We start from the raw sequence: 17440 nt of genomic DNA, 5'->3' as shown, positions 1-17440 counted from the left end.
GAAGGTGTTTCATTTCTCATAGCACTTAAAAGGTTGCATTCTTCATGGCAAATGTAGCAGTTAGTGGGGAATGCAGTTCAGGGAAAATGGCAATGTAGTTGACTGGCTACTTATGCCCAGAGAATGCAGCAGTTGAACTACATGAGGATCAGAGTAGTGATAGAACTCAGATGCTCTCTGTGGGAATCCAGGTGTCAACTGAGCTGTAGTACTCGCCTGTAAATCAGAAGGATATGGATTCATACACCACTCTAGGACTTCAGCACATATTTACACAAGTACTCTTCAAATAGCAAATGCTCTGGCGTGGTCAGTTAATTCAGGACAGATCACTACAGAGCTCATGTCTACCCTGAGACAGGATGGCACTTCAGTGCAGCAAAGGGAGCGCTATGTCAAATTTCTGTCTTTTTGCTGAGATGTTAAATCAAGGTCCCATCTGTATGTTCAAGTGTTCATGAGATCCAATGGCACTATTCAAATTGGGTCAGGGAGGTTATGGTATAACAAACACTGGGCCCTTAACAAACACCATCAAAACAGATTAATTAGTTGGTTATCTAATTTACTGTTTGTGTAACCCTGCTATGTGCAAAATGGCTCCCACATCTACTAACATACTAAGTCACTACACTTCAAAAAATAATTGATTAGATATGAGTCGCTTCCTGGTTAATAGGAAAAGGTAAACCCAGAGCTTAAGTAGTGGAAGACTGTGGAGTTCAAGTTCATTTGTTTTAAATGAAGCACACCAATTTTTTTGGTGAGAACAGCCCCAAGGCAGGGGCCACAAATCAGAAGGGATAGAGCAGAGGTATGAAGTGCCACTGAATAGTTGCAGAGCAGTAAGCAGGGGGAGGGGGAGAAAAAAAAAAGAGAAAGCATAGCTAACCAGCGAACTGGAAAGGGAGAGCCAATCTGCCAGTGCAAGCCTTGCTAATGCACTATGCACAAAGTTATTAATGTGCAAATCAGCCAACAAGTTGAGAAGAAAAACACCATGATTTGAGAATTTTCATTACTTGCTGTTTGATTCATGCTACTGTGCCTTTGCCTCATGTGGCAGCTCACCCTCAAGTTCAACTTGCTGGATTTGCACATTAATTGCCCATTATACTCACAAAGTTAGGGTCCATACTTAACTTAAAGAATTAAACCATGCAAAAGACAATTAAAAGTATAAATGCACTCATGTTCTTGCAAACCATCTTTAAAAAAAAAAATCACAAGAAATAGGAGTAGACCATTTGGCCCCTTGAGCCTGCTCTGCCATTCAATACCATAACTGATCTGATTGTGGCCTTAACTCCACTTTCCTGCCTGCCACCACCCCCCTCAGCATCCACCCCACATAACCCTGGATCCCCTTGCAGATCAAAAATCTGTCTAACTCAGCCTTGAATATATTCAATGACCCAGCCTCCACTGCTCTCTGGGGAAGAGAATCCCAAATATTAGCAACTAGAAGAAATTCCTTCTCATCTCTGTCTTAAATGGGAGACCCCTTATTTTTAAAGTGCATCCCCTAGTTCTAGAATCCCCCACGAGGGGAAACATCTTCTCAGCATCTAACCTGTCAAGTCCCCTCAGAAACCTATGTTTCAATAAGATCACCTCTCATTCTTCTAAACTCCAATGGGTATAGGCCCAACCTGCTCAACTTTTCCTCTAAGATAACCCCTTCATCCCAGGAATCAGTTAAATGAACCTTTTCTGAACTGCTAATGCAATGATATCCTTTAAGTAAGGAGACCAAAACTGTACATAGTGCTCCAGATGCGGTCTAACCAAAACCTTGTACAGCTGTAACATTTCCCTACTTTTATACTCTATTCCCCCTGCAATTATTGCCAACATTCCATTGCCTTCCGAATCACTTGTACCTGCATACTAACTTTTTTGTGATTCATGTACTAGGACACCTAGATCCCTCAGCATCGCAGAGTTCAATAGTCTCTCTCCATTTAAATATACTGCTTTTCTATTCTTCCTGTCAAAGTGGACAAGTTCATATTTTCCCACATTATACTCCATCTGCCAAATTTTTCCCCACTCACAACCTACTGAAATCCTTTTGTAGACTCTATGTCCTCTTGACAGCTTACTTCCCTACCTATCTATATGCCATCAGCAAATTTAGCTACCATACATGCGGTCTCTTCATCCTAGTCATTAATATAGATTGTAAATAGTTAAGGCACCAGCACTGATCCCTGTGGCACTCCACTAGCAACAGCTTGCCAACCTGAAAATGGCCCATTTATCCCTACTCTCTGCTTCCTGCTAGCTAACCAATCTTTTATCCATGCTAATATATTACCCCCTACACCATGAGCTCTTATTTTGTACAGTAACTCTTGATGTGGCATCTTATTGCATGCCTTTTGGAAATCAAAGTACACCACATCTACAGGTTCCCCTTTACCCACCTCATTTGTTAATTCCTCAAAGTGGCGCAGTGGTTAGCACCACAGCCTCACAGCTCCAGCGACCCAGGTTCAATTCTGGGTACTGCCTGTGTGGAGTTTGCAAGTTCTCCCTGTGGCTGCGTGGGTTTCCTCCGGGTGCTCCGGTTTCCTCCCACAGCCAAAAGACTTGCAGGTTGATAGGTAAATTGGCCGTTATAAATTGCCCCTAGTATAGGTAGGTGGTAGGGGAATATAGGGACAGCTGAGGATGTGGTAGGAATATGGGATTAGTGTAGGATTAGTATAAATGGGTGGTTAATGGTCGGCACAGACTCGGTGGGCCGAAGGGCCTGTTTCAGTGCTGTATCTCTAAATCTAAAAATCAAAAACTTCAGGACATCCCAAAGTGCTTTAGAGCCAATGAAGTACTTTTGAAATGTAGTCACTATTCTAATACAGAAAACACAACAGCCAATTTGCACACAGCAACACAAATAGCAATGGGATAATGACCAGACAATATGCAAAGTTTCCTGGCTAAAGAACAACTAAACTTTGACCAACCAGAGGCTCTATTTAAGAATAAGGCACTGTGGTTTCAAGACTGTTCAACATTACTAGCAAAATAATACATTGGGCATTACATGGTATAACAATTCCCAAATAGCATGAGTTACAAGAGGTGCATTAATTATACATAGAGTGGATCTCCTGTAGAGTTGTTCAGACTGAGATGGAGCATACACTTGTCCCCCTACCCAAAGTATTAAATTTTTAACTATTATCTTTTTAATGAAGAGCATACAAAAAGATGGTAGGCAAGATATACTGGATTGGAGGTGCATTCCCAGCATTCAGGAACATGGCTTGCCTTGGGGGGGGGGGTTGCGCAAGTCTAGCATTTCAGGGGTATGGTAATGGTTTTGGAATTTGGCAAAGCTGAGGGCAATGATCCTATGGTTAGCCAGGGCTGTGGTTGAGGTGCTGTGGTTTTGTAACAGAGGACAGTGATGATATTAGTAATACCATGTCAGGAGGAGGTGGTGCAGGCCTGGAACACAGCAACACTGCCCAACATAGTTTAATCATTGACATATATGAGGTTCAAATGTGGAGTTTGGTTCATTTGGGTACTTTTGAAGTCTGTGGGACAGGGTCCTCGGTCTAGAAGCATGGAAGCTTGGGTGTTGCGCTTTTATGCTCGATATACTACTTGGGTTCAGCACCAAAGACCATTCCTGTAAACCAATTTCATATTCAATATGAATCAAGCAAGTAAGTATCTCCCCAATAACAAAGTATATGTAAACGGAGGGATCATGAGAGCCTTTGCTACTGTATTCCAGCTTCTGGAACGGATCACATGTAGCAAAGTGATCCCTTTATCTTTGACAAGCTGAAGAATACATACCATTGGACCAAGGTTAAGAACCTCTCAACTATTAAAACCTTGGAACATGGTTGCTGACACGTGGCAAAATAGTAGCACAAAGTTATTAATATAGCTCAGTCTCTCTGCTGGCTTCAGACTAATTGCTGATTACCGGTAACTCAGACACAGATGTATAGGGCTTTGATGAGACCGCACCTGGAGTACTGAGTGCAGTTTTGGTCTCCATATCTAAGGAAGGATATCCTTGTACTGGACGTGGTACAGCGAAGGTTCAATAGATTGGTTCCTGGGATGACAGGGTTGTCCTTTGATGAGAGGCAGAGTAACTTGGGCCTATACTCTCTGAAGTTTATAAGAATGAGAGGTGAGCTCATTGAAGCATACAGGATTCTGAAGGAGCTTGACAGGGTAGGCACAGAGGTTGTTTCCCATCTGGGGAATTGAGAACGCAGGGGCATAGCCTCAGGATAAGGGGCTGATCTTTTAGAACTGAGATAAGGAGAAATTTCTTCACTCAATGAGTTGTGAATCTTTGGAATTGTCTGCCCCAGAGAGTTGTAGACGCCCCATTGTTGAGTATATTCAAGACTGAAATCGATAGATGTTTGATCACTGTCTTGAATCAAGGGATATGGGGAGCGGGCAGCAAAGCGGAGTTGAGGCAGAAGATCAGCCATGATCGTACTGAATGGCAGAGCAGGCTTGAGGGGCCAAATGGTCTACTGCTGCTCCTATTTATGTTCTTAATTTGAGGTTAGACTGTAAAGAAAATGGCACTAGACGATCCGACCTCACACAATTACTCAGAATCTAATAATGCACAGCTTGTCAATTACCCCACATGAATATTCACAAATATATTTGTCACATGATAATGTTCAAAGATATTTCTTTGCCCCATTGTACCAACCATATGCTGACTGCAATGGCATGATTTGCTGATCTGCACCAAATACTCAATGATCTGATAGATGGGTCCCCATACAATGACAACAATGAAGTTACACAGACCAATGCCTTTCTGAACTATACATATATCGATCTATTCCTGAGGTGTAACAGTAGCCAGACAGTAATGCATAATCCATACAAATTGCAGAAACAAAAGCAGTGACTATGTTTAGCAAAGAAAAAAAATCAGATAAATGATGTAATATAGATATAACCACTGCACTTTTATCAAACTGGTATCTGTAACAGCAGAGGTAAAGGCAAGAGTTGTGCAGTTTATAACAGAAGTTTTTTTTCTGGGGGGTGGCGGGCAAGGTCTGCAGGTGCCAGACTGCCCTGGGGTTCAGCAGCACTAGACGATGTTGCAGTTTCTAGTAGCACAGGGAAGGCTAGGGTTGGCAGTGGGGGGTGTTGTTCCAGCATGTGACAATGGAATTGAGCAGGAGGTTCAATGTTCTGGCAGCAAATGGCACACCAGACCAAAAGACATGGTCTCCTATACCTACCCAGTCTGATTGCATCCTGCAGCTAACAGATGCCAGTTCTTCTCCCTCCACCCCAACCCCTCCATCTGATCTCCCGCCAATATAAGTCTCACTTGGGGGAGGAGTAGCTGGAGAGTCAAGATCATGCAGAGAGAACAGTTTCTTAATGAAGATTTGGACAATATTTTGGGGGAACTAGGAGACTTCCATTTTTGAACTATCAAAGTACGGTGAGATAATAATACAAGGATTTCTGTTTGTCTGAAAACCTTTCAAAATTCAATGAGTTCTTTTAATTGAAAAGAGAAAGATGCGGACTTGCTTTTTCTCCCAGTTTGAAGTGCTTTTTAATCAGCAAGGCAAAATATTATCCTCTTTAGAAAATGCATAAAGTCTGAATACCAATTAGTCCCCAAGCCCACCCCCAAGCGATTTCAGGGTTCCCAATTCACTTCTGTCGTCTCCCTTACTTCCCAACCAGCAGTACCTGGCTTTGGTGTCTTTATCCAGCATCATAGTGGCAGAGAAAATATGCTGGGCAAAGAGATCTCCACTACACAAAAGCCATTTTTCTCCTTCTGCTGCATATCCAGTGTTTTAAGTTGTCAACAGACTTAGTACTTTAAAGGCTGTCCCCAGCTCATAATTTGCCAATGTCCATGCTTTCAAGGTGCAGTTTGTACCTATTACAATTAAAGTTATTTGGGACTATCGGTAAGTGTCCATTTGTATAGGTTTCGCTGCATGTTATGCGGCATATGAATGAACAAAACTCAGCATTCAGTTAAATTCGATCTATTCCCGATCTGCACCCTGTCATAAAAAACAACAAGTGCTTGATTCTGCCACTAATAAAGACTAAATACACATCAGCTGCCAGTGAACTAACCAACAGCGGACTTCCTTTGCCATAATCATGCCTAGTTCCCATATTGACCAGGTGAGCACTGCTATAGAATACACTCAATGACTTTCCATTGTCGTAAATGTGGTGGTAAATGCTCAAGTGCAGAGTTTGGTTGCTGTTCCATCTGGGATCTTCTCCCCACTTTGTGCTCCACCATTCTCTGGAACCATACTGATCAATATTTAAATGACTACTGTGCCTGTGACAGTTAATGTGTTCTAATCTGAATCTGACCCATAACAGTGTCATAATATTAATAAAAACAAAATCCCTTTCAGAATATAGAACTAAAAATCCCAAAATAATACTTAAGTGCAAAGCCTGGAGAACAATTTCTGATTTTTGTGAAGGAACTCAGTGTCTGTTAAGTAACACATCAGCTATACCGCCAAATGACGCATCAACACTTCGAGTGTATTTACTGAAATTGTGATTGAAGAAAATACAACCAAGGAGAAAACAAAAGAAATTCAATGAAAATAATGGACAGTCAACCTGGAAATCTGGAGTTATACTCCAACTGGACATCTGGGAAGGGGAACAAAAGGTAAAGCTTAAGCTGCTAAAAAGAAGGAGGTGTACTCAATAGTGACAAGGGCACCAGTTAAGATATGTGAGGTTTGGAGGCGATAGGACAGTTTGGAGAAATCCATCGTGGCAGCCCCTAAAATGGAAAACTGCAATGGCTTTCTCAAATCTTTAAAAAAGTGATATTAGTTCATTTTTGTGTGAATGGAAATTCAAGAGCTACTGAAGTTCATTGTGCATGTTTGAGTGTGTAAAATTATTTTTTTTTGATTGGTTCCTTTTCAGTGACTGTGAAACTTAAACCATTAAGTCTGTTATGCTCACAACAGGCACTCAGGACACTTCGCCAAGCTCAATGGAAACGGACACAAAATTATTTCATGACTTAGGCACAACTGAAACGGAATAGAATTCAGATTACCCATAATCAATTATGGTGCAGCCAAAGATTCTCTTTGTTATTCATATAAGCAACAGATATACAATTATGATATAGCATCGATACCAGTGTCTGCATTACTTAACTTGCAAAACAAGCCATTTAGAATGTTTTTCACAGAACTATTTTTATTCTGTACTTGGTATAACATGCTCAGTGCTTTTAAGCAATTATATGGTATTAGTAATCATTAGTTGTACTATTTGGTGGCACGATGAGAAATTGTACACAATTTTCATCCATGATATGTCTATCTCATTTATTACGTTTATTATTTGTAGTGAAGTATATATAGAGCACATGCCACAGACACGGAACATTTCAAATGGGTAACCCAAGGTTCATAGGCTTTCAACTTTAATAAAAATGAATTCTGTCTTATTTGGTCAGATTCACCCAATAGCAGAGTTTATTTAAATACACACACGCGCACACACACACAATTATCTGTTACGTACTAACAAGATTTCACTGTCCTCCCAAACTTAGAGGTTAGCAGAGAACCTATTTCAGTTTCTCTGCCAATGAACCAGGCGCTGCAAATTCTGCCATAAGTCAGTTACAAGAAATTGAAAAAAAATGACCCAAGGCTCCAGATTCACAAACTACATTAAGTATAGCAACGAAGAACATTAAAGAGAGTCAGGGTAAGAAAAGGTCATGCAACCCACTGATTATTACTTTTGCACATTAAGTCTCCACATATGACTTTTAACTGTATTTTGAACAACCCAAATTTGAGAGCCTATCAGGCTTAACAGATAATTCCAAACATTCTAAAAATGTTCTTTGATAAGAACATATTGCAACAAAGAGGGCTGTAACATTTCAAATCTAAGTATACATTTACTTGACTAGTATTTTTTAATCTATTTATCTATCAAATGTATTTGGTCACTTTAAATGTGATGACTACATTCTGTCTTTTACATATGGGGAGGGGATATGCATTATTCCATGGTATGCAAAAAAGGCACTTCAAAAAAGGTATTATTCCCTATGCAAATACATTTTCACTACAAAGCAAATAGAAACCACTGAACACAAGCTGTGGACTTCACCTTGAAATCTCTTAAGGCACGTGCCCGACAATGAAAACAGACTGTCATCTCACATTGTCATTCATGTTCATTCCCTTTGTTATTCATATAATCAACATAGATACAATTATGATATAGCATCTATACCACTGTCTGTATTATTTAACTTGCAAGAGCCACTTAGAATGTTTTTCACATAACTATTTTTATTCTGTACTTGGCATAACATGCTCAGTGCATTTAAGCAATTAAATGGTATTAGTAATTATTAATTCTCCTATTTGATGGCATTATGTGAAATTGTACACAATCTATTGTTTTAATTTGATAAACTTGGTTATAGTATAGAAGTCATCCTTTATCATGTACTTTGAATTTTAATCATTTTAAGAGGTATACCTTACGCCGTGTGCTGTCAACTCGACAGTTCTCTTGGTTCGTTAAAATAGAGAAAAATACCTAAAGATTTCATTATTAAGGTGAAACATAACAAAAAGATTTAGCTTTACTCAGTGTTAGCAATGTGGTTTTTGTACAGCCAAGGAGATGCAAGTTAAACTTTCTGTAATCAACTGAAATCTGTATTGATTTTCCACTACAGTCTAATCATAATAAATCGGATTTATAGCTTATACCTAAATCATACAGTGCGATGGAATTTTACTCTTCAGCCATCTGAAGACGAAGAAAACATGAGGGTGCTCGAATCAATTCAGTAAGCTATCACAATCAAAAGTGTCGCTGTTCCATCGTAGGCAATGCTGCATTACCCAACATTGTGCAAATAAGGATGCAATCTGGTTTGAAGGGAGAAAGGGTTCACTTATGGAAGTGGTCCTTGGCACTGAGCACAAGAGAAGTATCAAAGTAAATGCTAAAAATATAAGACAGCACTTTTTAATGAGAACAGAAACACACAACACTGTACCATTCTATGGTATTGTATGATGGAGCAGCATTACAATTCTTCACTGTGCTTTCAACTAGCAGAAGCGCTTGTACTTAAGAATTTCTGAAATAAATTTCTAATATTGTTCAAGACTAAAAAGGATCAACATTGTCATGGTAAGGTGATCCTTACCTGCAGCGGTCTCCATAGGTACAGCATCCTTTCTGGAAGTATTTGCAAATCAGTGAAGGCTTGCTGGTTGTGAGATCATGGGAATAGCGGCAGTTGTTTCCTTCTTTGCAAACTCCATGCATAAAGTACCTATAAGTAGAGTTTTACAGTTGGTATTAGCTTATGAATCCCTTGTTATTTGCAATACAATATTAAAAATTCTCAAAAGCAAAATACCGTGGATGCTGGAAATCTGAAATAAAAACAAAAAATGCTGGAAATGCTCAGCAGGTCTGGCAGCATCTGGGGAGAGAGAAACAAACAGAGTTAATGTTTCAGGTCTGATGAAAGGTCATCAACCCGAAATGTTAACTCTGTTTTTCTCACAACGGATGCATTTCCAGGATTATCTGTTTTGATTAAAAATTGTCATTTATTTCAGTGAATCGAACTCTTGTATTTTCTCATCACGCCATAAATTTTAATCTCCTCACTAGTTATCGTTTGTTACAATGGTACACTTGAAAGTGAAAGTAGTACTCGTTGGTTTTCAATATCATTTAATGTGATGATACACATATGTATTAAGGCAGCTCTATTCTAACTATTTGACAGTATGGAGTCCACTTATATTCTACAGCAAGTTTTCAAAGTTAAAGTTAAACAATCTCCAAGTAAAGCTACAAAACGTCAATACTTTTTAAAAGTCTGAAAAAACCCCACATATTAATCTTTAATGGTTTAAGCTAAAATGCAAATTTTATAAATGTTTATAATTGTATATTTTGTAAATATTGAACGTCACCTTAAACAAGATATGTTGAATTACCAAGTCTTTCTTAAACACCAAGTGGAACGTACGTCCTGCGGTGCATGGGAAGTCATGGACGCACCACGTCTCCTAGACGAACACATCTGCAGGAAGTGTCAGCGGCTGCAGAAGCTTGAGCTCCGGGTTTTGGAACTCGAGCAGTGGCTAGTCACTGTTGTGCATCCGTGAGGCAGAGGAGTATGTGGATGGCACGTTTAGGGAGGTGGTCACACCTCAGGTTAGGGGCATGCAGGCAGAGAGGGAATGGGTGACCGCCAGGCAGTCTAAGAGAACCAGGCAGACAGTGCAGGTGTCCTGAGTCTATCTTGCTTGCTAATCGGTTTTCTATTTTGGATACCGGTGACAGCGATGGTCCCTCGGGGGAGTGCAGCCAGAGCAAAGTCAGCTGCACAGGAGGGAAGGAAGAAGAGTGGAAGAGCAATAGTGATAAGGAATTTGATAGTCAGGGGATTAGACAGACGTTTCTGCGGCAGTAAACGTGACTCCAGGAGGGTGTGTTGCCTCCCAGAGTCAAGGATGCCATGGAGTGGCTACAGGACATCCTGCAGGAGGAGGGCGAACAGCCAGAGGTCGTGGTCCACATTGGTACCAATGACATAGGTAGGAAGAGGGACGAGGTCCTGAAAGCAGATTTTAAGGAGTTAGGAAGGAAATTAAAAAGCAGGACCTCCAAAGCAGTAATCTCAGGATTACTACCAGTGCCACGTGCTAGTGAGCATAAGAACAGGAGGATTGATCAACTGAACATGTGTTTGGAGAATTGGTGTAGGAGGGAGGGCATAAGATTTCTGAGGCATTGGGACCAGTTCTGGGGCAGGTGGGACCTGTACAAGATGGACAGGCTACACCTTAACAGGGCAGGAACTAACATCCTCGCAGGGAGATTTGCTAGTGCTGTTGGGGAGGGTTTCAACTAGCTTGTCAGGGAGATGGGAACCTGAGGGGTAGCTCAAATTGGAAGGAAGTAAAGCCAGTACCAGGAGGTAGAAAAGTAGCCAGTGACATTAAAAAGCAGGCGAAACAAAGGCGAGCATCACCTAGGCTTAGAATGCAGAATGTCAAGGCGACACTGTTAAGGACAAGCTACCTGAATGCACGCAGCATTCGCAACAAGGTAGATGGTTTAAAGGCACAAATAGAGGTAAATGGGTATGATCTAATTGCCATAACAGAAACGTGGTGACAGGGTGACCAAGACTGGGAAGTGAATATTCAAGGATAATCGACATTTAGGAAGTACAGGTAAAAAGGAAAAGGAGGTGGTGTTGTGCTGATAATGAAGGATGGGATCAGTACATTAATAAGGGAGGATCTCAGATCAGAAGAACAAAATGTGGAATCCGTTTGAGTGGAGCTAAGAAACAGCAAGGGGCAGCAAACATTGGTAGGAGTTGTTTATAGGCCACCAAACAGTACTGGTAGTGTGGGGCGTGGTATTAATCAGGAGATTAGAAAGCATGTAGCATGGGTAATACAGTAATCATGGGTGACCTCAATCTGCATATAGACTGGGTAAACCTAATGAGCACTAATGCTGTTAACAACGAATTTCTGGAGTGTGTTCAGGATGGTTTTCTAGAACAGTATGTTGAGGAACCGACTAGAGAACAGGCTATTTTAGGTCCAGTGTTATGTAATGAGAAAGGGCTAATTAATAATCTTGTTATGAAAGAACCTTTAGGGATGAGTGACCACAATATGGTAGAATTTTACATTTGTTTGAAAGTGAAGTGGTTCGATCCGAAGCCAGGGTGTCAAATTTGAACAAAGAAAATTATAAAAAGGTATGAGGGGCAAATTGGCTGAGGCAGATTGGGAGAATATATTAAAAGGTATGACAGTACATAGGCAATGGATAGTCTTTAAAGGGGGAGGGTGAACAGTCAGAGGTCATGGTTCACATTGGTACTAACGACATAGGCAGCAAGAAGGATGAGGTTCTGCAACAAGAATTTAGGGAGCGAGGTAGATTAAAAAGCAGGACCTCAAAAGGTTATAATCTCTGTATTACTCCCAGTGCCACGTGCTAGTGAGTAGAGGAATAGGAGGATAGAGCAGATGGGGACGCGGCTGTAGAGATAGTGCAGGAGGGACGGCTTTAGCTTCATGGATCATTGGGTCTGTTTCTGGTGAAGGTGGGATCTGTACAAGTCGGACGGGTTGCACCTGAACCAGAACGGGGCCAACATCCTTGCAGGGAGGTTTGCTCGTGTTGTTTGTGGGGGGGGGGGGGGGGGGTGGTTTAAACTAATTTGGCAGGGGGATGAGATACAGAGTGGAGGTACTGTAGGGGGTGATGCACAGCCAAATATAGAAGAGAAACCAAGTCAGTCTGGAAGGCAGAGCAAATATAGACCTGTTAAGGCACAAGCAAATAATGCAAGACTGGATTGCATCTATTTTAACGCAAGAAGTGTTACTAGTAAGGCGAATGAATTGAGGGCGTTGATTAACAGTTGGGAATATGATATTATTGCTATCACAGAGACATGGTTGAGGGAAGGGCAGGACTGGCAGCTTAATATTCCAGAGTATAGAATCTTCAGGCGTTGCGGGGGACGGGGGCGGGGCGGGGGTGGGGGTAGTGTACAAGTGTAAGTGGCATTGCACTATTAATCAAGGAGTCAATACTGCAGTAAGGAGGGATGATATCTTAGAAGGTTCCTCTAATGAGGCCATATGGGTAGAACTTAAAAACAAAAAAGGGGGCAATCACTTTGCTGGGAGTGTACTACTGGCCTCCAAACAGTCAGGAAGAGATAGAGGAGCAGATATGTAGGCAAATCTCAGAGGTGTAAAAATAACAGGGTAATAATAGTAGGGAATTTTAACTTCCCCACTCATAACTGGAACAGTCTTAGTGCAAATGACTTAAAGGGGGCGGAATTCTTAAATTGCATCCAGGAGAGCTTTTTGAGCCAGCACGTAGCAAGTCCTACAAGAGAAGGGGCGGTACTGGACTTAATCTTAGGGAATGAAGCCATCCAAGTGGTGGAAGTGTCAGTGGGGGAGCATTTCAGGGATAGTGACCATAACTCTAAAACTTAAGGTAGTTATGGAAAAGGACAAAGATGGATCAGAAATACTGAATAGGGGGAGGGCCGATTTCAATGTGATGAAATAGGATTTGGCCAAAGTGGACTGCGAGCAGCTACTTGGAGGAAAGTCTACATCAGACCAGGAAATAGTGAGAGTTCAGGGCCAGCATGTTCCCATAAAGGTGAAGGGTAGAACCAATAAGTCCAGGGAACCCTGGATGTCAAGGGATACAGAAGATTAGATAAAGCAAAAAAAATGGAGGCTTATGGCAGATTCAAAGAGCTGAAAACAGCAGAGGCCCTAAAGGAGTATACAAAGTGTAGGGGGGGTACTTAAAAAAGGTAATTAGGAGAGCGAAAAGGGGCATGAAAAAACACTGGCGGGCAAGATAAAGGAAAATCCCAAGTCATTTTCTAAGTATATTAAGGGCAAGAGGATAACCAGGGAAAGAGTAGGACCCATTAAGGACCAAAGTGGCAATGTGTGTGTGGAGCCGGAGGACGCAGGTGAGGTTTTAAATGATTACTTTTTATCTGTGGTGACTATGGAGAAGGATGATGTAGGTGTCGAGATCAGGGAGGGGGATTGTGATATCTTCGAACAAATTAGCATTGAAAGGGAGGAGGTATTAGCGGTTTTAGAGGGCTTCAAAGCGGATAAATCCCCAGGCTCAGATGAGGTGTATCCCAGGCTGCTATATGAGGCAAGGGAGGAGATTGCAGGGCCACAGGAGAAGTGCCAGAGGACTGGAGGACAGCAAATATGGTACCATTACTCAAGAAACGTAGTAGGGATAAACCAGGTAATTATAGGCCGCAGTGGCCTAATGGGCGGCACAGTGGCGCAGTGATTAGCACCGCAGCCTCACAGCTCCAGCGATATGGGTTCAATTCTGGGTACTGCCTGTGTAGAGTTTGCAAGTTCTCCCTGTGTCTGCGTGGGTTTCCTCCGGGTGCTCCGGTTTCCTCCCACATGCCAAAGACTTGCAGGTTGATAGGTAAATTGGCCATTAGCAATTGCCCCTAGTATAGGTAGGTAGTAGGGAAATATAGGGACAGGTGGGGATGTGGTAGGAATATGGAATTAGTGTAGGGTTAGTATAAATGGGTGGTTGATGGTTGGCACAGACTCGGTGGGCCGAAGGGCCTGTTTCAGTGCTGTATCTCTAAACTAAACTAAGGCCGGTGAGTCTAACATCTGTGGTAAGAAAACTATTGGAAAAAAGTTCTGAGGGACAGGATTAATCTCCACTTGGAGTGGCAGGGATTAATCAAGGATAGTCAGCATGGCTTTGTCAGGGGGAGATCATGTCGAACAAATTTGATTGAATTTTTTGAGGAGGCGACCAGGTGTGTAGATGAGGATAAAACAGTTGATATCGTCTACATGGACTTCAGTAAGGCTTTTGATAAGGTCCTGCATGGGAGATTGGTCAAGAAGGTAAGAGCCCATAGGATCCAGGGCAATGTGGCAAATTGGATCCAAAATTGGCTTAGTGGCAGGAGGCAGAGGGTGATGGTCGAGGATTGTTTTTGCGACTGGAAGCCTGTGACCAGTGGTGTACTGCAGGGATTGGTGCTGGGACCCTTGCTGTTTGTAATGTACATAAATGATTTTGATGTGAATATAGGAGGTATGATCAGTAAGTACGCAGATGACACGAAAATTGGTGGTGTCGTAAATAGTGAGGAGGAAAGCCTTAGATTACAGGACAATATATATGGGCTGGTAAGATGGGCAGAGGAGTGGCAAATGGAATTTAGTCCAGAGAAGTGTGAAGTGATGCATTTTGGGAGGACTAACAAGGCAAGGGAATATACAATGGATAGTAGGACCCTAACATGTACAGAGGGTCAGAGGGACCTTGGTGTGGTGTACTTGTCCATAGATCACTGAAGGCAGCAGCACAGGTAGCTAAGGTGGTTAGGAAGGCATATGGGATACTTGCCTTTATTAGCTGAGGCATAGAATATAGGAACAGGGAGGTTATGATGGAGCTCTATAAAATGCTAGTTGGGCCACAGCTGGAGTACTGTGTACAGTTCTGGTCACCACACTATAGGAAGGATGTGATTGCACTGGAGAGGGTGCAGAGGGGATTCACCAGGCTGTTGCCTGGGCCGGAGCATTTCAGCTATGAAGAGAGACTGGATAGGCTAGGGTTGTTTTCCTTAGAGTACAGAAGGCTGAGGGAGGAGGGGACCTGATTGAGGTATACAAAATTATGAGGGGCATAGATAAGGTAGATAGGAAGAAACATTTTCCCTTAGCGGAAGTGTCAATAACCAGTGGGCTTAGATTTAAGGTAAGGGGCAGGAGGTTTAGAGGGGATTTGAGGAAAAATCTTTTCACCCAGAGGGTGGTTGGAATCTAGAACGCTCTGCCTGACGGGGTGGTAGAAGCAGGAATCCTCACAACATTTAAAAAGTATTTAGACGAGCACTTGAAACGCCATAGCATACAAAGCTACGGGCCAAGTGCTGGAAAAAGGGATTAGAATAGATAGGCTTGATGGCCGGCGTGAACACGGTGGGCCAAAGGGCCTGTTTGAGAGATAAACTGACATATTTTACAAAAACTTCAAGGCACAAAAACCCCAAAAGTAAAGGCAGTCAACCGTGGATAACAAAGGAAGTTAAGGACTGGAGAAGATTAAAAGGCCTATAAAGTTGCCAGAAATAGTAGTACACCTGAGGATTGGGAAGATTTTAGAATACAGCAAAGGAGGACGAAGAAACTGGTAACAAAAAAGGGAGAAAAGAATATGAATGTAAGGTAGCAAAAAATATAACAGACTGTAAAAGCTTCAATAGGTACGTAAAAAGGAAACGTTTGTCTAAGACAAATGTGGGTCCATTACAGGCAGAGTCTGGAGAATTTATAATGGGGAATAGAGAAATGGCAGAGAAGCTAAATGTTTACTTTGTGTCTGTCTTCACTGAGGAAGATGCAAGAAAGCTCCCAGAATTAGAGATCCAATGGATTAGGAGGAATGAGGAATTGAAGGAAATTAGTATTAGTAAGAAGGTTATATTGGAGAAATTAATGGGGCTGAAGGTTGATAATCAGGACCTGATATTCTACATCATAGAGTGTTGAAAGAAGTAGCTATGGAGATGGTGGATGCATTGTGATCAACTTCCAAAATTGTATAGATTCTGGAGCAGTTCCTGCAGATTGGAAGGCCGCAAATATCACCCCACTATTTAAGAAGGGAGGGAGAGAGAAAATAGGGAATTACAGACCTGTTAGCCTTACATCAGTCGTTAGGAAAATGCGAGAATCTATTCTAAATGATGAGATAAATGGACACTCAGATAATGATGATCTGATTGGGCATAGTCAACATGGATTTATAAATGGGAAATCATGTTTGACGAACCTGTTGGAGTTTTTTGTGGATGTTTCTAACAGAATTGATAAAGGGAAGTTGGTGGATGTGGTATACTTGGATTTTCAGAAAGCTTTTGATAAAGTCCCCCACAGGAGATTGGTTAGCAAAATTAAAACACGCAGGATAGGAATAAATATACTGGCATGGATAAAGGATTGGTTAACAGGCAAAAAACAGAGAGTAGGAATAAATGGATCATTTGCGTGTTGGCAGGCTGTGACTCGTGGGGTAACGCAGGGATCAGCGCTTGGGCCCCAGCTGTTCACAATATATAATCAATGATTTGGATGTGGGGACCATATGTAATATTTCCAAGTTCGCAGATGACAAAACTAGGCGGGAATGTGTATTGTTAAAAAGATGCAAAGCAGCTTCAAGGACTTTGGACAGACTTAGGTGAGTGGGCAAGAACGTGGCAGATGGAATATAATGTGGAAAAATGTGAGGTTATCCACTGTGGCAGGAGGAACAGATGTGCAGAGTATTTCTTAAATGGTAAGAGATTAGAAAGTATAGATGTACAAAGGGACCTGGTTGCCCTTTTCAATAAGTCACTGAAAGCGAACATGCAGGTGCAGCAAATAATTAAGACTAATGGTATGTTGACCTTTATCACAAGAGGATTTGAGTACAGGAGTAGTGAAGTCTTGCTTCAATTGTATAGAACTTTGGTTAGACCTCATCTGGAGTAGTGTGTGCCGTTTTGCTCCCCTTAGCTTAGGAAGGATATTCTTGCCATAGAGGGAGTGCAAAGGTTCACCAGATTTGTTCCCGGGTTGGCAGAAATGTCCTATGAAGAGAGATTAGGGAAACTGGGCCTGTATTTTCTAGAGTTTCGAAGAATGAGAGGTGATCTCATTGAAACCTACAAAATACTTAAAGGGATAGACAGGGTAGATGCAGGTAAGATGTTTCCCCTGGTTGGGGGGTCTAGCGACACAATTTCAAAATAGAGGGCAGCCAC

The 17440-nt window shown here is 41.7% G+C and overlaps 1 protein-coding gene across 1 annotated transcript in view; it reads right to left on the bottom strand.

Moving 5' to 3' along the window:
• Nucleotides 1-17440, bottom strand: part of mkrn1 (makorin, ring finger protein, 1) — an 87530-nt gene that overhangs the window by 44509 nt on the left and 25581 nt on the right. Inside the window, exon 3 of the mRNA XM_068050756.1 lies at nucleotides 9233-9361. Within this exon, the coding sequence (XP_067906857.1) occupies nucleotides 9233-9361 (129 nt within the window). The remainder of the gene's footprint in view (nucleotides 1-9232; nucleotides 9362-17440) is intronic.

The sequence above is a fragment of the Heterodontus francisci genome, chromosome 18, assembly GCF_036365525.1.
Source record: "Heterodontus francisci isolate sHetFra1 chromosome 18, sHetFra1.hap1, whole genome shotgun sequence".
In the NCBI taxonomy this organism is placed as follows: domain Eukaryota; kingdom Metazoa; phylum Chordata; class Chondrichthyes; order Heterodontiformes; family Heterodontidae; genus Heterodontus; species Heterodontus francisci.
This window is presented reverse-complemented; position numbering and strand designations above follow the sequence as displayed.